This window comes from Nomia melanderi, chromosome 1 (assembly GCF_051020985.1).
Source record: "Nomia melanderi isolate GNS246 chromosome 1, iyNomMela1, whole genome shotgun sequence".
NCBI lineage: Eukaryota > Metazoa > Arthropoda > Insecta > Hymenoptera > Halictidae > Nomia > Nomia melanderi.
Window position 1 is genome coordinate 37,202,468 of NC_134999.1, and position 22,092 is coordinate 37,224,559.

Consider the following 22,092-nt stretch of genomic DNA (forward strand, 5'->3'; position numbering starts at 1 on the left):
TACGTGAAACATTGGAATAAAACAGCTTCGTTCTTCAATATACTGATGATTTTTCTTCGAATTAGTCACAAAGAACATCCTCTTCGCCTCGTAAAGAAATGGTAAACATTTCTAATAAGAAACATCCGAGTGCAAAGGGTGAATCAATCGTTGGTCTTAATATCTTTGAGTATATTCGGAATTATTACAATGTTTACATATATAAATTTGATACAAAGTTGACGAGGATCCAGATAGCGGTCTTTATAAAGTATACACGAGATATTTCACACATATTTCCCGTCGCGTGAGTTCCGCGCAATTTGCACCTGTAAATTTCCGTTGAATGAACGTCTGAAGTTATCGCATAATAGTCCGCTAATTGCATATTAATATTACATGTCACCAACGATTGAAACGGCGTGTTTATTCGTTTACAAGTGGTCGGTTGTAATTATTAACTGGAGCTGACTGGAATCGCCTGCATTTGAATTGTAGATTAATTGGAGATTATAGAAGGTAATTTGTTACCGAATCAACTGTTGTAATTGAATGGTGGTCAGCGATATATAATTAGATTATGTTCTATCAACTGTGACTCGTGCGGGCAGACAAAGGAAGTGGAAACACGGTCCATGGGAAATGCCCGGCCCTTGAAACGTGTTCCGCCGTCTTGCATGGCCAATCCCGCGATCCGGCGTGCCCGCGAGCGGTGTAGAAAGCTGGATTAGGATACCCATTATGATATTCGATGGATTGCGTCTGCGTGCTTATCGACTTCCGCGCTAAAATTCGCTCGGGCTGGCGGCGAAGCTTCTTTCCTGTCGCATCGTGAAAGCTGTTTCGCGATCGAAGAATGTTCCAACCCGCCGGCCATCCGCGTCTAACGCCATATTACACCGTGTTGGAGTCAACTGTAATAGTGCTCAATGGCATTTTATCTGAAACAGTAAATTTTCCAGTTGATCACGATCGTCGGGGGACCGTTTAAAAAGAAATGGCGAATTCCATAAATATCCGATTATTAACCCACTGAAACCGTTAAAACGGGAAATAAAATTCTATTTACTGCCAATTGCGCAATTCCCGACGATAAAGCTGTAGATTTGCATAAAAATTCGCGGCCGAATAATTAATGACACAATAAAGTAAAAGTGGAACTCGTTTAGCAACGTGCCCGTTAACTCAGCAGCAGAGGAGATCTTAGATCGCGTAAACTTCTTATGATTGAAGTTCACGAAGGCCTAACTTCGGATTGGCTTCTCCAAAGTGAAGCACTGTGCGGCGCAGTTCGGGCGAATTAATTAAATTCCCTTGCAACCTTGCGGACCAACGCCGGTTGCACTTCCCCGAAGTTTGGATCATCGTTATTGGAGCAGCATGTGTTGAATTAACGATCCACGAAGCGTTTATTGTTTACGCGACATACATTAATCGAGAGGTATGCCTGAATTCCTAAGAACAACAACGAAATAACAATAGAAGTGAAATTGGAGCGAAAAGAAGATTGTCTGACCAGTGACTATCCCGTTCTACTGCTGGATTGTTCTCTAAACGCCGCGACCGGCTTAAATTCTACATCTCATGGAATATTCGAACCGGGTCGCGACTCAATTCGCCAATTTTCTGCGTACGGCAATAACTGGAATAATTGCAGCTTAACGGAGTAATTAATAATTAAGCGAATCACCGTCGAAGGATTATGTCGCTGGGACAATGGCTCGGCTGTACCGCAGCCGTGATTGCATTTCCGTTTCCATCTTCGTAGCGACGTCATCCCGATAACGCGATCAACTTCCGAACAAATCGAGTTTAATCGACTCATCGCGTACGATATGGAATTACCCGCGCCCCCGTGTCGCCGCTGTAACCGCGTCGCTTTCTATTTCTAAAGTTACGGCGACTTCGTTGAACTAATTAACCGCGCGGTTCATTAACACGCTCCCCGCCTTATCGTCGCGAACGCCGTCCGTTTCCATACCGAGGCGAAGATGGCGTTCGACTTTACCGGATTTGACAAATCCTGTTTAATCCGATCGCGACTCTAATTGAACCACTTTTACCTGGAATGCGATTGACGTGTGCGCGAGCCGCGCGATCCGTTCAGTCTCTCCGTAGCTTGTTCGGAACAGTCTCTAATAATTTATTATACATTATACTCACGGTTGCGACAGTATCGCGTTCTGCGCGGATCGAAAGAACCACGCGAGTCTCCAACGAACTCAAATTCTACATCCTCCTCCTTCATCGCAATTAAACTAACGTAATACTACATGTTGCGAATGTTAAAAAGAATCTGGAGTACGTTTCGTTTGGTACGAAAAATTCGAATTCCGCATACCATTCGCCGGTTCCTATCATTAAAACGATATCCAACGAACCGGATCGCGTATCGAGGAAGGAAATTCGGTTATCGCGCATGAAAATCGTTACAGTTCGAACGTCGTCGAAGAAAACGGTACCGCGATCGGCCAGTCCGGCGCGATTCCGCGTCTGACCGCTTTCTACGCGGGCGCATTATCATATTTCTCCTTAAACCGGCATGCGACCGGCGCGGCAAACACGTTGTCGTTACACGGTCGCGCGGGCAGGCGTCAGCGATTTCAATTACGGTACCGAGAGCGGCCGGCAGTCTCGATTTTCCCGGCGCGGAGAGCTGGGAGAAAGAGAGGCCGAGCGTCTAGAAAACAGCGTCGGAAAAACCGGATCCCTTAATCGATCTTTGATCGCTTAATCGAGCGAGCCGATGCTACCGGCTTGCGCCATCCGACAGGCAGAAACATACGTGCCCGGGGGACGGATCGCGGATCGAGAAAGGCCGATCGAGGTCTTCTTCCTCCGCGGCGGCGGTTTTTGCCGACCGCCGATCGATCCTCGTCCCATTCCGCGCGTCGCCATTCCCGGCGATCGCGTATTTTTCCGCGATGGATGCCCGCGAATGGCAACCAGACGCATGTCCAGACTCCTCTCGATCAGCCGGATCATCCTAAAACCTGAAATCGTTTCACCGTAACGACCGCCGGCCAAAGAAGTCTATTGAATATCGCACGTGAATGCACTGTTCAATATTCCTGATGAAGTCATTATCTTTTTCATGCGACCCGCTCGGCGCAGCTCGCGCGGGCTTCTTGCGCGCCACCGCAATTGCAGGATGCTGCGGTTCAGAAGAGAACACCTAAGGCCATTTACAACTCGCTGTTGTTACAGTGTAAAAGAAACCTTGAAATCGCAGGATTCGACGTAACCCGACGTTCTTTTATTTACATTCTCGTTGACCAACGTCGCTCCGACAATAGCCGACATCCTCTAAGAAAGCCAGCGACAGGCGATCTCGCACGTACCATCGAGGAAAAACGATTCTCGCCGCGCGAGAGTCAAAGGACACCGCCTCACCTGTGGACTCGAATCACTCAGAGCCCACCGTGTATTAATTAATCGTTCCACGGTGGACGTCGATCATTAGCAGCGACAGTGGGGATTTTTAATCGGCGCGTACACACAGGGACGTCCAGGATTAAACGTTCGTCAGCGGCGTGTCGGATCCGTTGTGGATTTACGACGTCGGTCCGAGGGAGAAGATCGCGGTTCGCGATATCCGCGAACGTTTCCCACGAAGCCCGGTCTCGATCCCCTCGCCTGGCTCGCCTAGCTCGCTCGCTCGCTCGCGCTGGCAATACTCGCGGCGCGCGAGGGAACCTGTCCGACAGAGTTTCTTTTTGATTGAACACACACGCTTTAGCCTAAGTGACCCTATTAGTCGGCGGTTATCTTCCTCGTGACGGGCACCGCGTAGACGCCGCGACCCCGGTAAATCCTTTCTCTTCGACGTGTCGACCGGTTGCAGCTGACTCGCGCAGCTGACTCGCGCTGCTCGAGGTGCCAGCCACGTCCTCGAGGCGCGCGCGTAACACTCGCGCGTGTCCACGTTCCTTCTCTGTCTTCCCGTTCGCGGTCGCCTCGTCTCTCTCACCGCCGTCCGTTGATCTATCCGTGGATCCCCGGCGCTGATTTACACGCCGACGACGCGAAGATTGAGGGTTCGCCGGCGATCGTGCCGCGATCAGACTTCGTTAAGGGTCGATCCTCTCCTCGAGCGTTACGTCGCGTCACTCCTGCCGGCAGTCATCTTCCTCGCAACGATCACGGGTCAGCGATGCTTTGACGCCGGGGCTCTCGGCTGCACGATGTTTTCGGTGGATGGTGATCGAACGTGATGCAATACGACGGTCGTTAACACCTTCCATGTCCCGCGAGCATTGTGCGGGGATTGGCTGCGGATCGCGCAGTCACGTATTTCACAAGTAATTTGCTGGGACCCGTGTTAACACGCTGCTTTATGCTTTCTCTCGACGATGGGGTACCCCGACTGTCTACCGTTGGCTTTTTGCCGCGGATACTTTGCTTTCGATTGTTCTTTCTAAACATTCCTACGGAATGATTGAATTGCTAGATTTCGGTATTCGCTTAATCGTTGTAGGAATTCTATTACTTTATTTCTTGTTCGACGCATAGACAAAGATATTGCTACTTCTATCTGATACGATGAGTTATCTAATAGATCTACTAAAAATTCTCTATTCTCTAACCTCTTAGGCACGACGCGCCACTATAGTGGCTTTCGCGGATATCATCTTTCTGAACGACGCGCCACTATAGTGCCTCCGCCGCTACCAATATGTCATATGTTATACCCAATTGTATTACTAATTATTATTCTAAACTGTTAGAGTTAAATCATACGTATCATATCTTTAAGAAAAATTATAATTTAATCAACAAAAACTTCATTTCAATGTACTCGCGTAGAGAACAGCATTGTCCGTACAGAACTCAAAATTCAGCCGTGCCTAAGAGGCTAATACCTCGATCCAATGAAGATCGCGACCGATCGAAACGCAACGTCGAAAACAACGGATTCCTGGGATTCCCGTCTTCCAACGGATTCCCAGTACTCATTTGCACCGTTCCACTGTAACCGACGCGGGTCGTTCGACTAATTTCCGCGAGTTACGACGGCAGCGGGAACGTTCCCCGATAGCGAGAGGAAAAAGCTCGAGCGGCGAGAGATCGGCCGGCGGAAGAGACGCGAGCCGATGAGCCGCGATTACAGCCTTTCACGGCGTTGATCGGCCCGATAGCGATCTAGCCGGCGGTTTTTCAAGCGGACGGGTCGCCGGTGCTCGGGACTCCCGCGGATCGGTCCGTGTTCGACCGGTGACGATCGCGGGAGAACGAGACGGGACGAGACGTCGCGTCGTCGTACAGTTTGCTCGACGCGAACCTACAGGATCGGGTAATTGATGGCGGCGGCTCTTGCTCCGGAACTTTTGCCGATCCTCGGGGCGATAAATCGCAGCGCGTGCCGGCAGCGGCGCGCAAACCGAGCCGTTTTTCTGCTATTGTTTACGCGGAGACGTTGCATAAATTACGGCGCTTCGCTGTTACGTAAATGATAACCGTTCTCGCGCGAGCGCGTCTTCGGCCGAGTTGTTTTCATCCGTTCCGCGTGGACTCGATTATCGTTGATCCTTTGATCTTTCTACTCTCGCTACGCTTTCGCTGTCTGCCGGTAAAATCCCCCGGGGATCGAGGATTAATAACAATTACTCGATGCTTCTATTATTAACCGAGGAAAATGTTTGTCATCGCGCGCGAAGATTCTGTTCCATGAACGGATCGCGCGGATACGACGATGAACGCGCGCGAAGATAATGGAGGAAACATCAGATCGAACCAGTGAATGAACACGATCGGGATCGTAGCGTTTAGCGCGTCATTGAATTTCGTAGGATGCCCAAGTGTATTTAACGAATATTCGATGCACACGACAATGACCCATTGACGGGACGTGTTTGCTTTCTGATTCATGATACTACTGTGCGTACTATGCTCTTCATTCACCGCCGCGCTGCATAGCATTAGCTCCGTACCGCTGCCAGCTTCCAGTTCGGAGCGCGAGATCTCCGGAACGAATCGACGTATTGACGTCGAATAAAACGCGAATCGGGGATCAACGTCCAATGTATCTCGCGTCCGTATTGCGAATAATCCCCGGCGTCCTGCGAGCGCGGTCAATCATAAATTCGCGAATACCGATCGTCGGAGAACCCGTCAAACTCGGGAGCGTTTCGTTCGTTTTATTCTTCTCGAGCGATTCGCCTCGCTGGGAGCGATTAGATAGTTTCGAGCAACAGTGTACGTTCACTTCGGAGTTATAAATATATTTTTTCCCGAGCCGGAGACTTGAAAAGGACTCGGTTAACGAGTGAGATCCGTAGAAGAAGATCGAGCTTGATCGTCGTTGCGATAGCATAAAAGTCTCCGGCAGCCTGTACTCCATAAATACTTCTCGGCTGGGAAGCTGAAGGGTCAATTCGACGATCGCCTCGTAAACATTAATTGGCACCGCGACGTGCTACCTCCGTGGCTTTCCTAGGCGATTAGAAAACCCACGCTCCGGGTCCCGGCTCGATCTCTCTGCGGCCGACACGATTGAGATTCGTTCCTGCATCGATTTCGATGAAAGTCGCTCCTAGGCCCCGTCCGTACGTCTGTCCGTGCGTACATCATCGGCACCATCGCGACGAGAGTGAGAGGAGACGAGCAACCGGTACCGTACGCCGCGGCGGGGAAAGGTGACGCGGTCCCACACGAATACGTGAGATTCAGGAAACCGGCGGGATTCGATTCTAGTAACCTTCGTTTCGGGAAACACCGGCCGATTCTAGTTTCTCGGCTTCTCGGTAGAATTACCGAGCAGCTGACTTTTGAACGTTCCTTTGGTGAAGCCGCGAGGATTTATTAAAATTTGAATTCTTTTGCATCTTAGCTTCAAGGAAATTACTTTTTCAGTCCGCAAAGGTTAATTTCATCTTCGGTTTCAATTCATTGGCTAAGTGCTTAATTATTCATAGCGTTACTTTATCTCGTGTTTTATGATTCTGGAATTTATAGCTCAATTTACTGGGCCAGTATTTTAGTAGTGGACAAGTTGCCGCTATTTTTTATTGGTTACGCAAAGTGTCCGCAGGAATTTTCGCGACATTCGGCAGACGAATCTGCGCATACGCACGTGGGCACCCCGTTAAATCGAGAAGAGGCGAGGAATCGTGGTCGTCCTTGAGTCTCAACGGCGAAAAGTCGTCTCGAAAACGTCTCGTCCGGCGTCTGCCATCGGGCGACACGTTTTACGCGCGGAAAGATGCCCGGTTAACGTGGCGATCGTAAATCGCAATTCGCTTTATCCTCGTTTCGGTGTACAAAGCGGGGACGTGTGTCGCAATTAAGACACATCCGCAGACTGTTTTCGTCTAAAAGAATGCCAATCAAGCATTGTCAGCGGCCGCCCGACGTCCCGGCAGGAATACATAAGTAATACCGATCAACTACGGTCGCGACAACAAAATAAATAATGAAACCACATTATCGACAATGTCGTCAAAGCAGAATATTACATGTCACCATGTTTTTCATGCGAGTAAAACACGCGTGTTTGTCCTGACACGGCTAGAGAAAAACCGTCGCTTCTTGTGCACCGGCGGCGCGTCACAATATATTATTTAAACTCCATATATGACAATTATTATCATAATCAAGGTCACCGGTGTCGTCATCGCAGCACCTCTTCGAGGATGATTCTCCTAAGAACACCTGCGTGACGTTCGCGCGATCGTCGTCAACCCCACCGAGGGAACCTAGGAACAACAAACAATACCATCCGCAAAAACCGAATCGAACGAAAACACAATTCCATTATCCTCGAAGAGACGTAAAGCGCGCTCGCGCAACGCGTTAATTCGTCAATTGCGAGCGTCGGAGCCGGAAGACCGGTCGGAAAATCCTCGGGTAATTAAATTTCCGTCGAATTGCTCGCGTTGCGTTCGGAAAGGATGACCCCGATCGAAAGGACGAAAAAACTCCGCGAGACGAAGAAATCCCGGCGAAGCGGTCGGATCACTTTCCGCCGGTCTCGGCCCGTCCGTCATGGTGGGAGACGATCGCCGGCCGGCGAGCGAAGCCGGCCGGAGAGAGGAGGAGGAGAAGCGTGTTACGAGATGATCCTTGCGCGGCTTTCGTGCACCGCGATCGGGCCACGGAGATCGCATCCTGCAAAACTCCCCGGAGTGGACAGTTATGCAAGAGGCCGCGTTTGGCGCGTCCGCTCGGGCAGGTTCGACCGGTCTTAATTGCGATCGGGGCTCGCCGAACCACTTCGCCTTCGAAACTAGTCGGTCCGGGGCTAGGAACGGGCCAGGCGAGAGAGACTCTCGAACACGCGCACGTACACGCGAGCCTGCGATACAAGGTTTCACGCGGAGCATGTGCGCGCCGGCGATGGAACATAGGGGAATATTAATAAATTATTTTCTATCGGCACGTGTCGGCTACCGCGTATCGGAGCAGCGAGTCACGGCTCGTCGATACCGGTCCTCTCTCGTTCGCCACACGATGAAAAACTGGTCCATTTGCGCACCTAAACGGCGAGGGCTGCCGGACACCGAGCGAGCGGTGCGCTCTACCGAAACAATTTAACGTTAATTCGATCGATCCCGCCCCGATCGGTTCCGCGAACGTTAATTCCTAATGAGAATGTTGCACGCTCGGGGAACCGCGTCGGAGAAAGGAGCGGACCCGTTTGCCGCTAATCAGAGAAACGTGTGCACGCTCCGTGTGTTTCAGGTTCAGCGGAATGTATTCGGCTTGTTGGGTTTCGGTAGTTTCGGCGAAGTTTCGGTGTAGTATCGGACTACCGGGGTTTTCGAGGTTGAGGGAATTCGTTGATTACCGTGGATAAGGAGTCGAGTTTCGGCATGTTTTTAGGGAATTCGGTAGGTAATCGGGGCCTGTGAGCATCTTAATGCGGCGTTGAGATGTATGTTATGCCACTTTATTGCTAGAGGTAATTTAGAAAGTACCCCTTTGTTTTTTTCATTATGTTCTTTGGTGTTGAGAATTAATTTGGGATCGATAGATTGTGCGATAAGTGTTTATGAGATTAAGGTGGAATTAGGAAGAGAGGATTATAAATCAATTGGAAATATTGAAAGAGGTTTTTTTCTTTCGAGTCCCATATATCGACAGTTCTTGTAGATACTATGTAATCTATGCGCAGATAAACGAAATCTCGTGTAAAAGAATTTTTTCTCGTCACCTTTCGAACACCCTGGTGCTCCAGTCACTCCTCCGGGCGACTGTGTTTTTGACTACTACACTGCTGCATAAAATATGCATATCAATCATACTTAGGCGATGATTTCAAGTGACTAATCGAGCTCGCTTGTCCCCGAGGTCCTCGGGTCTGCCTCGATTCTTTTAATCTTCAATGACAGTTTAGAAACACTTGTAATATACAGCGATATTCAAATCGAATTCAGCCTGCCTGACAGGAGAGAGGCGCTTCGATATGAACTCAATTGATCGAATAATTTATTACATAGCGCTCGCCGGTTGTGAATGAAAGTTTGACAAGCTATGCATGAAACGACGCTATTTCCTATATTTCATTGTGTCCGTTTCATCGGTCTATTCATTCAAACGATACGAGCATCACGAATTAATTAGAAAGTCTATCAAATCTGTTAAGAAATCCTCAGCTGTTAATTCCGAATTTCGGACAGTTCCCAGAAGCGGACTTCAAAAATTTATTGCAGTCCGAAGAAACTAGTATTGGATAATAAATAATCTCTAATATATACGCTTATCGTTGATACAAATAAATCGAAGTTCATTTAGAAGAGGTCGCGAAGAATTCAAGTGTCAGCTGACGCGTCGAACAACCTGCAGGTGGAACGCGAAAATTCCATTACACTGTATCGAGAAGTCCGCAAATGATCCGGTCCTTCCCCCGTCAGCATTCATCTTCGTCCAGTGAATGACGATTCCGAGGATGATTTTCCTCGATCGAGTAATTCAGTCGGAACGGGAATCTTTCCGGAATCCACGGCTCGATCGGACGGCGATTGCAAACAAGAAGATCCTCTCGCGGATGTTGCGACACCGTTAATTACGTGTTCGATCGCGCGGAGTTAATTTCGTTACAGTGTAGGTCTACCATGATCGCGCAGGCTCGCGAACGAACGGATGAAACACTCGGGAGATTCCCATTACGATCGAAAATTCGGAAAATCCCGATTTGCCCCGGTGATCTGAATGCCCGGCGAGAGATACGCCTCGCGGCGCTCGGCCCGCTATCCTTGTCCTCCTCTATCCGCGTCTCTCTCCTTTTATTCCTCCGCGAAGGGAACCGAAGGATCGATATATACGAGCTTGGAACACGCATGCGAAGATCGGGATGTGGGTGGAGCCGTTTCGTACGGCCATTTTGCGTCACACGCCATTCGATGCTTGGATTCTCGTTAATTCGGAATTTGTAACAGGTGTTGCTTCTACGTTCAACCTTCATCGCTCCTCTTAACGAGACGCACGTGCAATTCTGAAATTTTTGTCTCGATTAGATCGTCTATAAGTATCTCTAATGTCTTTCCATAAACAACGTTTCTATTATTATCCCTTTATTACATTCCATTTTTCTCGTCCTCGTGTAATCAGTTGCACGGAAAAACTGTGCACACCTGTAACTTCAGTTGATTGATCGTTCCGTTAAAAATAGCGGCTACACAACAGCAATCCCAATAACGCAGCAGCAATTAAAGAGCAAACAACAGCAAAAAAGATCCCCTGGAAGAGCGTACATTCTCCAGACCTTGCGTTCTACCCACGCTGCCGCGATACATCAAATTTCACTGATCTACGTTCCGCGGCGCTCACAATTGCACCGGCGTCGGGCATCTCGTCCGTCTGGTTTTCTATTTGCTTATTCTTTCATCGTCGGTATGCAGGACGATGTAGAAAAACCCGGGTCTCTCTTCTTCTTCGTGTAAACGAGAAAAGAGAAACGATATAGACGGACGGACGAAGAGAGACAGAGAGAGATGATAAATGAATTAACCTCCCCCACCCGTTCGCCTCCCTATTAGCATGATCGTGAATTACGACGAATCGTTACCGGTCCATCGGGTGTTCATTCTTCGCGGGTTAGGTGTTCCGGAGCCGTAGCGTTAAGACTTCCTCGTAAAATTCCGCGGGCCGCAATTACGAGCCCGTATTTTTCTCCTATCCGACCGATGATTTATGCACGCCTGTCTCCGCTCTCTGTTCTCGCGTTCTCTCGTTCACGGTTCATCGATAATTTACTGCCCGGCCCGAGACCATCCAAATCTACGCGAACCTATCGACAACGGAGGATTCACCCGCGGACGCCTTCGCGGGGATTAACTTTCGCCTGGATCTACTGGGTGTCCGGTAAACCTCGGATCTCCTGGATCCACCGAAAGACGCTACGACTGGCGATCCGTTCGATCGATTTGGAAAACTTCTCCGTAGAAAGTCGAAGAACGTATCTTTCGAGACGTTGATCGGTTTAGAATCTAACACTCTTGCGTTACCAAATCGATTTCCTAGTTTCTCAGTGGCGGAGCAAAAGAATTCAGGAATAGATCATCTTGACGTAGCGGTTCCAGCGTTAAGAAACATTTCTTCGAACCTTTCTTTCGGATCAAATGTTAAGTGTTCTCGGGGCTGCGTTGCCCAAGAGGTTTGACATATCGATTGCTGTTAATTAAAGCAATTAAAGTAATCTATGTTATGAAGGGATTGTGAAACTTTATGCGTTTGTTGCGTACGAAAGTCTCCTGAGAATTGATGGTAAATCTTTAATGGCTAGATTTAGCGGAATTTATTAGTTTCGTTTCATTTCTTTTTTTTTATATGGCAGCCCGACGGCTCGATACCCGTTCCACGATTTTTAACGAGACGATACGTATTGCGTGGCCGCGCAATTTGCCAAATTCCCGCGTGTCACGGCTCGAGACATCCGCGGCTATAAGCAGCCGGTCGCTGTTTCTCGTATCGGCCACGCTCGCTCGAGACTTTCTCCTATCCAGCGATTAGCAATCCGGGATATCCAAAAGTCATTAAACTCCGTGAGAACGGGTATTTTTATCATCCGCGGATGCCGCGGAATCGCCTGCAGTTTCGACTAGCCTGGCATCGAAGTCGCCCGAAGGCCGTCACTTTCTCTTCAAAACTGTGAATCGATACTTAATTGAGAGATTCAACAGGGCCACCGTTTTCAGGTGTTCCCAGTGTCTTCGGAGATCCCTCGTTTCTCTGCGTAGCCCGGGCAATTATCTTCGTAACTCCAGACTAACTTAATTCTAACCAGGCAAATCCTGAACCAGTGACACTTTCATTAAGCCATTAAATTTAATTACGAAAGCCAATTACGTGGACTGTTAAATGTGTACAAAAAGGTGTACCCTGTAATCTCACTTTCATTAATGGATTGTATTCGTCATTCGCAGATCAAATTAACGTACATTCCCATTTTTGTGACGAAATCCTCTTTTCATAGGAGAAACTAATCGATGCGTTCGAAGAGGAATAAACTGTATAACGAACAACCGCGAACTCTTCAATGAAATCCAACGGAGAACCTGAAACTTCAACTTCAAACTTTCAACCTCAAACTTTCCCATCGCGTGTCTCGAATTAACCAACTCCGTGTCGCCGGCTAATCTAAACTGAGCTTCGCAAAAGAGCAAGAGAACCGTCCCCAGAGCCCCGCGGCCAAAGAAACGAGCCGAGCCCGATCCAAAACCGTCTCGAAAGAAACCCAGCGCGGGTAATCCCGGGCAATAAAACGAATCGATCGTAGAACCGCGAGGCACGCGGCCGCGGAGAACAATCCCCGCGAGCGGCAACCGCTTCCACGCGGTTACGAAATTCATCGGAGCGTGTGTGCGCCGCGCGAGCCCAGGATAATCCCGGCGTGCCATCGGAAAGCCCTCTCGGATCGTCCTGCGCCGCGCCACTGAATGCAGCCGGGGCCGCATTGCAGCTGCACCCACGAGTCACAACATCCTTCGTCGTGTCGTTCCCTTCTCCTCCTCTCTTTTCTGGTTGTTGGTCGTGGTGTCACGCCACCGTACCCTTCCCACTTCTTTATTCCACGGCGCCTGGATGCACACACGTACTTACGTGTGCATACGCGGCGCAGCGATAGAAAGACCGAGAAAAAGAGAGAGAAAGGGAAAGAGTAGCGCGACCGAGAGAGAGAAAGAGAGGGAGATAGTGAGTGAGATAGTGAGTGAGAGAGAGAGAGGGAGAGAGGGAGCAAAGGAGAGTGCTCCGACCGGAGCTAAGCCGGTCTCACGGTAGTTCTTCGGGGTCAGGGGGCGATATACCTACCTACCTACCTATCAGCCTGGCTGCTCGAGCCTGCGTGTCGCAAGCGACTCTCCGGTATCCTCCTCGCTCTGCCTCTCCTTCTCTTTTTCTCGCGCGCCACGTTTTTCTCTCTGTCTCTCACCTCCCTCGCTATCCGACCGTCGAACCTCTTCTTTCACCTCCATCGACACCGTAAGCCGCACTCTAACCCGGACCGCCGCGGAGCCGCGGCTCGCGCAGCTAAACCCGCTTTTGTATTCTTATTGCCGCGCGCGAGAGGGAATCTTTTATCGGGAGAGGTCAATCCGACCGGGAACGTATCTAATCTTTCCAGGGTATCTGGACAATTTGTTTCAGCCGGCTTTCCTGGTCCCGGTTGCCACTTTCACAAATCCTTGATTCCTCTTCTTGCTTCTGCGATGGACTTCTTTCGCTTAGACTTTCGGGAAGCTCGATGGAGTTTCGTTGCTTTGTTTAGGGAGTATATGGGGATTGGTTCAGTTTGGTTTTTGGGGGAAATTTGTTGACGGTTGTTGTAGGAAGTTTGTTTGAACGTTGATTTTTCTGGTTTGTGCGGGAGATTTCTATTCCGGTAAGGATCTTAGGGAGCTGCGTGATTTAGAACGTTGAAAGAGAAGATTAAGTGAAGGTAGCTGGAAGTGATGATTACGATGATGAATGGGGAACGTGCAGGATTTAGTAGTACGAATGGTTAATTACAGTGTCGTCGATCTTTCGCTAAATTCATCGAAGGAGAAAGCTGCGCGACCCGCACACGCGCCGGACCAGTTTTAGCCCGTTACCCGGGAACTTAAAAATTCATTTATGTATGAATCTGGGAATGTCGGTCCCCGTGATTCACTCGGTTTTCCAGGTGTAGCGGAAAATACGCGGCGCAAACGTGTTACGGGATTAACGAAATGGAACGTCCGCGATGATTAACTGACCGACAGTCGCCGGCTGTTACGTCGTTCTAATCCCTTAAACTAGTTTGGATTACCGTCTTTCGTTCCGATCGAGTTACATTGACAGATTAATTCGACGGACTGTAAATGACGGAAGCGAGCGGACGTCTCAATTTCAGGAATCGCAATTCATCGGTTAAACTAGCTTTCCCATGTCCCGTGTAGCGACCTCTCGATTCCCTAATGAAAAAGCAAATTTATTCAATTCCGAGTCTCCCAAGGATTGGCAAATTTGCGAACCGCAGAGATGCGAAGTTTCACTATGTTTATAACCTATCTTTCGTCAGCTCGACTCCAATTTGCCGCGCGCTTCTTTATCGCCTCTCCTTCGCACGTTTTTAGCGCGGAGTTTCGGAGACCTCGATTAAGATCTCGCCGTGGATTTTTCGGAAACGGGATTTCACGTTGTTACGCCTCGAACCACGCATAGAGATAGTCTCCGGCTCGCCGTTCTAAAAAGTGGGATCCAAGCGGAAAGCCGAGGACGAGCCGGCACGGGACTGCCTCTACTTAGCAGTGAAAGGGTTAATTACGATCGTCCAGCCGGAGAGACGTCTGGCTCGTGTGGGCGAACCGTGTGCGAGCTTGAATCGAAGATATCTCGGTGCGCGATTATGTGTCGTATGACTCCGGGACACGATCAGGTCCTACTTTCTCTCGTACACGCACGCGCACCCGCCGTCCTGGTGCCTAACGTTGCTATAGGCGAGGTGTGCCTGCATACGAGACGAGTCCGAATCGATTCGCACCGATGACGGGTGAAATGGAGCCATTCGATCGACTCTATCATTAAATGGCTCATTAATCTCTATTAATTCATTTTCGTCTGCTATGATGCGGTGTGAACTACTTTTCTGTACCCACGCGCATTATTTTCGTCTGGCAAATGGTTTAGAAAACGTTCGTTTAGTATAGAGATGAAAAGATTGTTCTATGAAACTATTACATTAAGATAGTGTTTTCATTTATTTTTCAATCTTTACTTCGATTGCCAGAATGTTTTACAAGTTTTTTGAAATTTTGGTCTATTATAGAATATAATCGACTTCGTTGCTCAATTTTCAATTATACCCTGTACGAAAGACGCCTTTTTCAAATATTGACTCACTTGTACATCGCCAATGGACGCGTGAAAGAAGCAATCAGCAAATTATTGACAGACCGCGCCCAAGACGAGCATATCCGCGTTGCAACCGGTGAAACGCGGATTGTCGCAGGTCGCAGCGCGTGTAAACACCGGGATTCGCCCGGTTGCGAAATCGAAACGCAGGAATTCCGTGGACCCGAGGCGTTGCGAAAGATGCTTGTCGGCGAGAAGACGGTATCGCGAGAAAGTATCTCCGTTTCATCTTCGGTTTCTCTTATCAGTGACTGATGGACGGGACGATGGTATCGAGCGATACCGAAGGAGAGTGCCGACGATTCCACGGCGGAGTCGCGAGGAACGCGCTCGCGACGCGAAACTTCGCGGAATTTTCGTTCGGCGACCCACTTTCCGATTGTCATTATCTCCGGCGAGGATGCCGCCGTGACGTCAGCCGCGTCGCGTCACAATTAGGCGTGAGATTCCGATAAATCCACGGCTAACTGCGAGGATCGCGTTTCCTCGCGGAGCTTTTGCGCCGCGCGCCGCGATAATTGATATCCTTCATGAATAATTCAAGCAATCGGCGGGTGTCCCTCTTGTCCGGCGATAGGTTTTCCACGAGAAAAACCGGCGGCGTTAAGCTGTCGCTATTTATAGACGGCTCTTTTCTTCGGCGGCCGTCATCGTCGCGCCCTCCAGCGAATGTGGAAACGTCTCCGTCTGCTAGGCTCGCGTGATGTCACTCCTGCCGGGAAGATTGTGGAACACAGCGGATCGAATCTGGCCAGGAATCTCGAGAGGACACGGATGAAAGTTCCTTGAGCATACACTAGAGTCGCCGTTGGTCTGCGCGCGATAGCCGTCAGCTTGACACGCTCGAGACTTTTCACACGCGAAAAGCGTGGAAGAAACGACCGATTCGCGAGTGTCTCTGTGTTAATGAATATCGAAGTGCTCTTACAGTCGTTGAAACAAATCTCTGATCGTAAACACTTACACTGATAGCGGCGATCGAAAGTTTCCGACTCTCGTTGAACACCTGTCTGTTCATTACTTACTGTCTCTACTACCTGCTGTGCAATCTCCACAATAGACAGGCTTTCGAAGCCTATTACCCCGGAACCCACACAACCTACCCACAGTTTCAAAAACACCAATTCCTCCAATCATTACTCAAACAATTCTTAACAATCTTCAATTGTTAACGATCTCTTAATACCCTAATCACGTATCCCCTATTCTCTACAAGCTCGAACAATCAATGATACAAAACGAAATAACAATAACCACCGCTGACCTCTCAGCTATCAACGCTTGAACCACCGACGCTCGAGTCCCATAAATCCGAAAACTGGTCCGCTCAGCCCCCGTTATCTCCTTGGCGCGCAGCGGCGTACGGCGTGGCGGCGCAAGGGAAAGAGAAGGCGGAAGGGAAAAGAGTGGTTAATTCATGAGCGTAAATCGTGGAGGAAGCCGGCGCGGCGGTTGTGCAGCGGCGTGGCAGCACGTGGTGGCACGTGGAGAGGCGTGGTTCGTGGGAGGGCCGTGTACACCGGTGTAATCCACTTGGCACACGCTGTTCGGCTAGCCCTACTCTTTCCCGTCCCGTTCGCTACACCCTACCCTGCTCGCCGCTACCTTTACCCTGCCTACGGTGCACACCGGGCTCGCCGGTTCTAGAGTTTAATCGGGGTCCCTTCCGTGCACGTGTGCACGAGGCGAGCCGCGCTCAGGTGCCACGCCACGCCGCGCCGCGGCTCTTTCCCTCTAGTATGCGCTCCCGTAGGTGGGATCACGGTGCCGCTCGCCCGGCACCGCGCCGATCCGCTGATCCCCGCTGTCTGATAGGGCTCTCATTGTTTTGGAGCGAGGTATCTTAATTGGCAGCGGCCACCTTGCCGCCGCGCCGACAGGTTACAAGGCACACCGGCCGCTCGATGGAAAAAAGGGGAAAGGTTAGAGGTGGGAGAGAGTGGGCCGGCGGCGCGGACTATTCTTTTCCGGCGTGATCGCTTTCCACCGGCGGAATTTATCGCAACGCCGCTGCACGGTTTGCTGGAGCTGCGAGTGCGTAGATTTCGGCTTCGTTGCTTCGATTGTTGGGCTTTTATGCTTGCGTAGGCGCGACTGCGGTTGGAGGCAGGTATTTTAACCCTTTGCACTCGAGAGGTGACTCTCGGTCACCGCATGATTCGAGACAACAAAACTATGAAGTTGAATATTTAATGTTTCAGATTAAATTTTGCGTTGCTACGTGAAATAGTTAAAGAAAACACCTCTGTTGCTTAATGTATCTATGAATTAAGTTAGTTTCAAACAATATCACCTGTATCTCGTCAGAAAATGTGGAATATTTCTATTGAAAAACTTTCGAGTGAAAAGGGTTAAGAGATAATGTTGATAATAATGGTGATTATTGCAGGTCGAATTGTAGACAGGAGTGGATATTCGTGGATCACATGGTTTTGGGTTCGAGTATGGTGTAGGATTGGGAATTTAGTAATTAGTGGCGTGATTAGGTTGTTAAGGGAATATCGTGCCCAGGTTATTATTGAGAGTTCCTTTGAGATTTGAAACAGGTGAAAGTACTTGGTACACTACCTTGATCATAAGCCTGATTTGTTCTTTGAATGATGCACAGTCTTTAGATTAGTAAATTCCCACCCCTTTCACACCCTCGCCACTTCAATTCACCGTAACGGTACGACTGCTGTGTCTAATCGCGTCATTTCCTCCGCACCCCTGTCGGATTAATCCACCGGTATAACGATTCGCGAGATGAACGGGTAGATTGCACGTTTTACGACTCGAAAACCACTGGGTGGTCCGCTTGCATTCAATAATCGGTCGCTAAATCGAACCTGCGACTTCGGCGCCCGTGACTATCTGCGATTCGGATCTTCCTTCGTGGCAAGGGTTGTGACACCCTACGGAGACATCTGTTCACCTGTATTATATTACAGCACTCTTCAATTCCGCCGTGCCTAGATTTATTCCTCTTTTCACATAAAGAACTATCAATTACCGGAGTAATCGTCGAAACAAAGGAAAATTGAACCACCGGTAAATTGAACTTCCAATTCGTTTAATCTGTTGAACATCAAAACTTCAAGCTTCCATCCGATGTCTTTCCATCAATCAATTATTAAAAGTACAAACTTAAACATTCAATCACAAAACGTTAGTGTTTCTAATTCCTTTCATCGCCACGACAATCATCGCGCCTCAATAAAACAGAAACGGGCATCGTGCTTGTTGACGGGAACACAGTCATCCCCCGGGCGTTAGGGATAATATCGCGTAATAATAATCGAGGGGGTATGGCGGCTGTCTGTATAGGACGGGCTAGTACTTTAAATGCCAATGATTTCATGTCTCCCCGGGGTGTCGGAGCAACCCCTATATAGGACGAAACGTCGGCGTCGAGGACCTCAGTCGACGCCGAGGTTTCGACCGCCGATAAGTCGGTCGTTCGAGGAGCGATAAACCGATTCCGTACGGTAGCATCAATCGGGAAAAGGAATTCGAGCGAGTGAAAGTGGTCCCCGAATTCCATCGGCTGCCAGGCCGCCGCTGGCCTGGTGGTCCCTCGTTGGCTCGTATCTCGTCGGGATCGTTCACGCGTCACGATTCCTCTTCCGCGTGAACTCGCCGGGGACCCGAATCCGTCGCAGACATGATCACCATGGACACCGGTCACTCTCAGTACCGTAGATATTGTACGTCGGTTCTAGAGCAGGTTCCCATTCTTCGTTTCCTCTTTAACATTCGTTACATTACTTTTTCTCGTCAATTGTCGTCCCCGATTCCGTTCCCAATCGGCGTACATTCAGGACAGCCGCGCGTCGGGGAGTTTCTATTTCAAAACGCGTTGTCCCGGCGGACAATGAACGTCTTCCGTTACGATGGAAACTTTGCAAACGGTTCGGACAGATAATGCACGCGAGCGAAACCGTCCGTTCTTTCTAATCGGTCGCGCGGCGACTGCTTTGGTTATTGGAATCTGAACGAACGTAGTCAACGTTTGAAGCTTTCTATTACGCTTTCTGGAGAACGACCGAACGATCGAAGCAATATTACCGGCGTCCACTGATATCGCCGTTAACGGTCCATTCTTTGCCGATACTGCTCGCCGTCTGTTTAAGTTGTCCGGCTCGGAGTTGTTCTAATTAAGTTAATTGGTTGTCAGCTACGAGCGCGGTTAATTGGGAGACTTATTAGATCCCGAAGCGGTCGAGGGATGATGTTTCTACAGAGGACCGTTTCATTATGTTACAGGGCAGTTGCATTCGCCGAACGGCGACAGCGATAACAGCAACGGTAGTCAGCGTGCGGTGGCTGTTACAAGGAGCGACGTAGATCAACAGCAACAGTCGCACCGCCAGAGGCAGCAACGGCCTCCGACAGCTACCGTTCCAGTTCTCGCCTGCACGAATCACTCATCTACGACAACTACTACCACCGCATTCACAGTAGCGTCAAGTATGCTTCTGCTGCAGACACAGGTCAGTTGATCCTCCAGCGTCGTCGAATTCATCTTCAAATCGTTCGATTATAGATCGCGTCTCATATCAGAAGAATCCGACTTGTCAGTAACATATTATATTAGAAAAGAGGAATGTCTAAGTGATCTACGAGCTACTACAAATTTGACCAATAAACATTCCATAGAACGATTAGATTCGTGTCTCCGATCCCCTAAAATGCTTGTAGCCTCTAGACCATTCGGAAGCAGCAAACTTGTTTCTAACTTCCGCAATCAAAGTGTTCGTTCAGCATTATTTTTTCTTTACGTATTTCCCCGGATCACCTCTCAGGCGTATCATTAGACACTTAGAAAACCGATAATCCCCATCGCCAACTCGACGGAATTCGCGCCGTCTGGCCTAGCTAGTAATTATCGAATTCCGTATTTAGAGGCGCGCGCGATACTTTCACTATTTCAGTATCTTATCCGCACTTCTCGAACTCCCGGCGAGCCTAGACCCGACCTGTAACAAGATCTGCCCTCCTACGTCCCGGCGCGGCGTTTCTCGATCGTCATCTGCATTCGCTTATCGGTGCACCATCTGCATTCCTGCCCACGTACCCGGATCCCGGGTGTCGTCCTACCTGTTTCTATCCCCCCCTCCCCCCTCCTCCGTAATCACAACCTATCCCGATTTTCCATCTTGTTTCCACGCGAATCGTAGAATCGCCGCGGCTAATTAAACAGCCGGTTCATCCGACGGAATCAGCCGTCTCCCCGCCGCCGAATAGTGTCCGTAATTGCTCGGAGGAAGTTTGTCAGGGTCGGGGGAGAGCGGAGGAGGAGACGGAGCAGCTTTTCGAGATCGTTTAGAGACCGTAGGGCCATGGATGGCTGGAGCTTCGATCGTTGACTCCCGAGGGAGCGATGAACGAAATGTCAGCCCAACAGCGGAACCAACCTGGCAAATTGAATATCCAACCCCGTCCTTCTTTCCTCCTCGCCGGTGTCCTCCCTCCGCTGCCATCCTCTCGCCTTCCTCTTTCACCGGGTCCATCCTCCTTTTTCCAGCGATCAGCTCTGCTTTTCCACCGGGGAACCGCGTTTTCTCCCTTTTCCCGGCATCATGTGTGACTCGTCCGATGTCCTCCATCATTGCCATCGATCCTTCTAATCGCGTTATCTACCGCTGAACCGAACGATCTACCCGCGAAATGTCAGCCAGGTATTCATAGGCACGGTCTCCGCGACCGGTATTATTTATAACAATTGAGGTGACGGTGTATCGCGCCGATGAAACGTTGTCCGGGGCATCGATGTCAGTGCTCGCCGGCGTTTGAGGATAATAGAACCGCGGCGTGTTCTCCCGGCACGAAGACGTACCAGTTCGACGTTTTCGATGCAGAATGATTTCTGCGAGGCTGTCCCCTCTTGGCTGGTTGAGTTATAGGCGACACGCGATAGCAGTCGGCTCGGCTCGCCAATCCTCAACGGCCGTCCTCACTGCGCACCTCAACTGTACATCGATGCCTCGACACCGGCCGCGATTGTGCCCGGACAATGTTACCGCCTTGCAGTCGAGTACTTCGATTTGCCGCTCGCACGGCTCTCCGCGGGCTGTCCGGCGCCGAGCGCACGGTTCGGAAAGTGAATTGTTGCTTGCCCGTTAGCATACAATCAACTTTGCCCCGTACCGACGCTTTGTCCCGGCGATCGTCTCGCGACGTCGCTCTCGGATTCGTATTAGTGCTGCGAGGTGTCTCGAGGGATACGTGAACGGTCATCTTCTTGTTTAATCGTTGCCAGAGGTTTATGAGCTTTCGGTTTTGATGTAATTGTCCGTGAGTAGCCTCTAACTCTCTGTTTAAAGCTAATAGCTTCGGTTGTTGGGTAGTGTCTGACGGAAAGTTTATGTACCATTAATAGCACTGACAAATCGAGTTCCGTGTTAGGCTCATTCGACATCGCATTCCCCATTTCTTTATCGGTCCAGCCGTTTTCAATGGTACTCAACGATTGTCCGCAGAGTCCTTTCGGATGTAGTACTCTGGCGGACTTGCTAAGTGCGTCGTACACGGATCCTGCGGATGCGGGAAGCCTGCCGGAAGAACTGGACCCATTCCCGGAGCTCCAGTTAGGCAACCCACAAGGAGTGCCCACGGCGGACGAGTCGGCCCAGCCTCAACCAACAGTCCACCATCAGCAAGCACCGCAACCCCCTCAACCTGCTGCGCCTCTTCCAGAAGATGTCCAGGCAGACTCGCTTAGGTACTTATCACCCCTGAAACATTATCCTATCCAAATTCATCGAGGACAGACGGTATTTCGCATTAAGAGATTCCCAGAAAAGATATGTACTAGAGAGA

At 49.7% G+C, this 22,092-nt stretch overlaps 1 protein-coding gene across 4 annotated transcripts in view; it reads left to right on the forward strand.

Annotated features, from left to right (window-relative positions):
- The window catches only part of Hr38 (Hormone receptor-like in 38), a 66,414-nt gene that overhangs the window by 34,957 nt on the left and 9,365 nt on the right, over positions 1 to 22,092 (forward strand). For all 4 annotated transcript variants that reach the window (XM_031971957.2, XM_076374492.1, XM_076374490.1 and 1 more), the window contains exons 2-3: positions 19,537 to 19,763; positions 21,753 to 21,994. In XM_031971957.2, the coding sequence (XP_031827817.1) occupies positions 19,537 to 19,763; positions 21,753 to 21,994 (469 nt within the window). The remainder of the gene's footprint in view (positions 1 to 19,536; positions 19,764 to 21,752; positions 21,995 to 22,092) is intronic.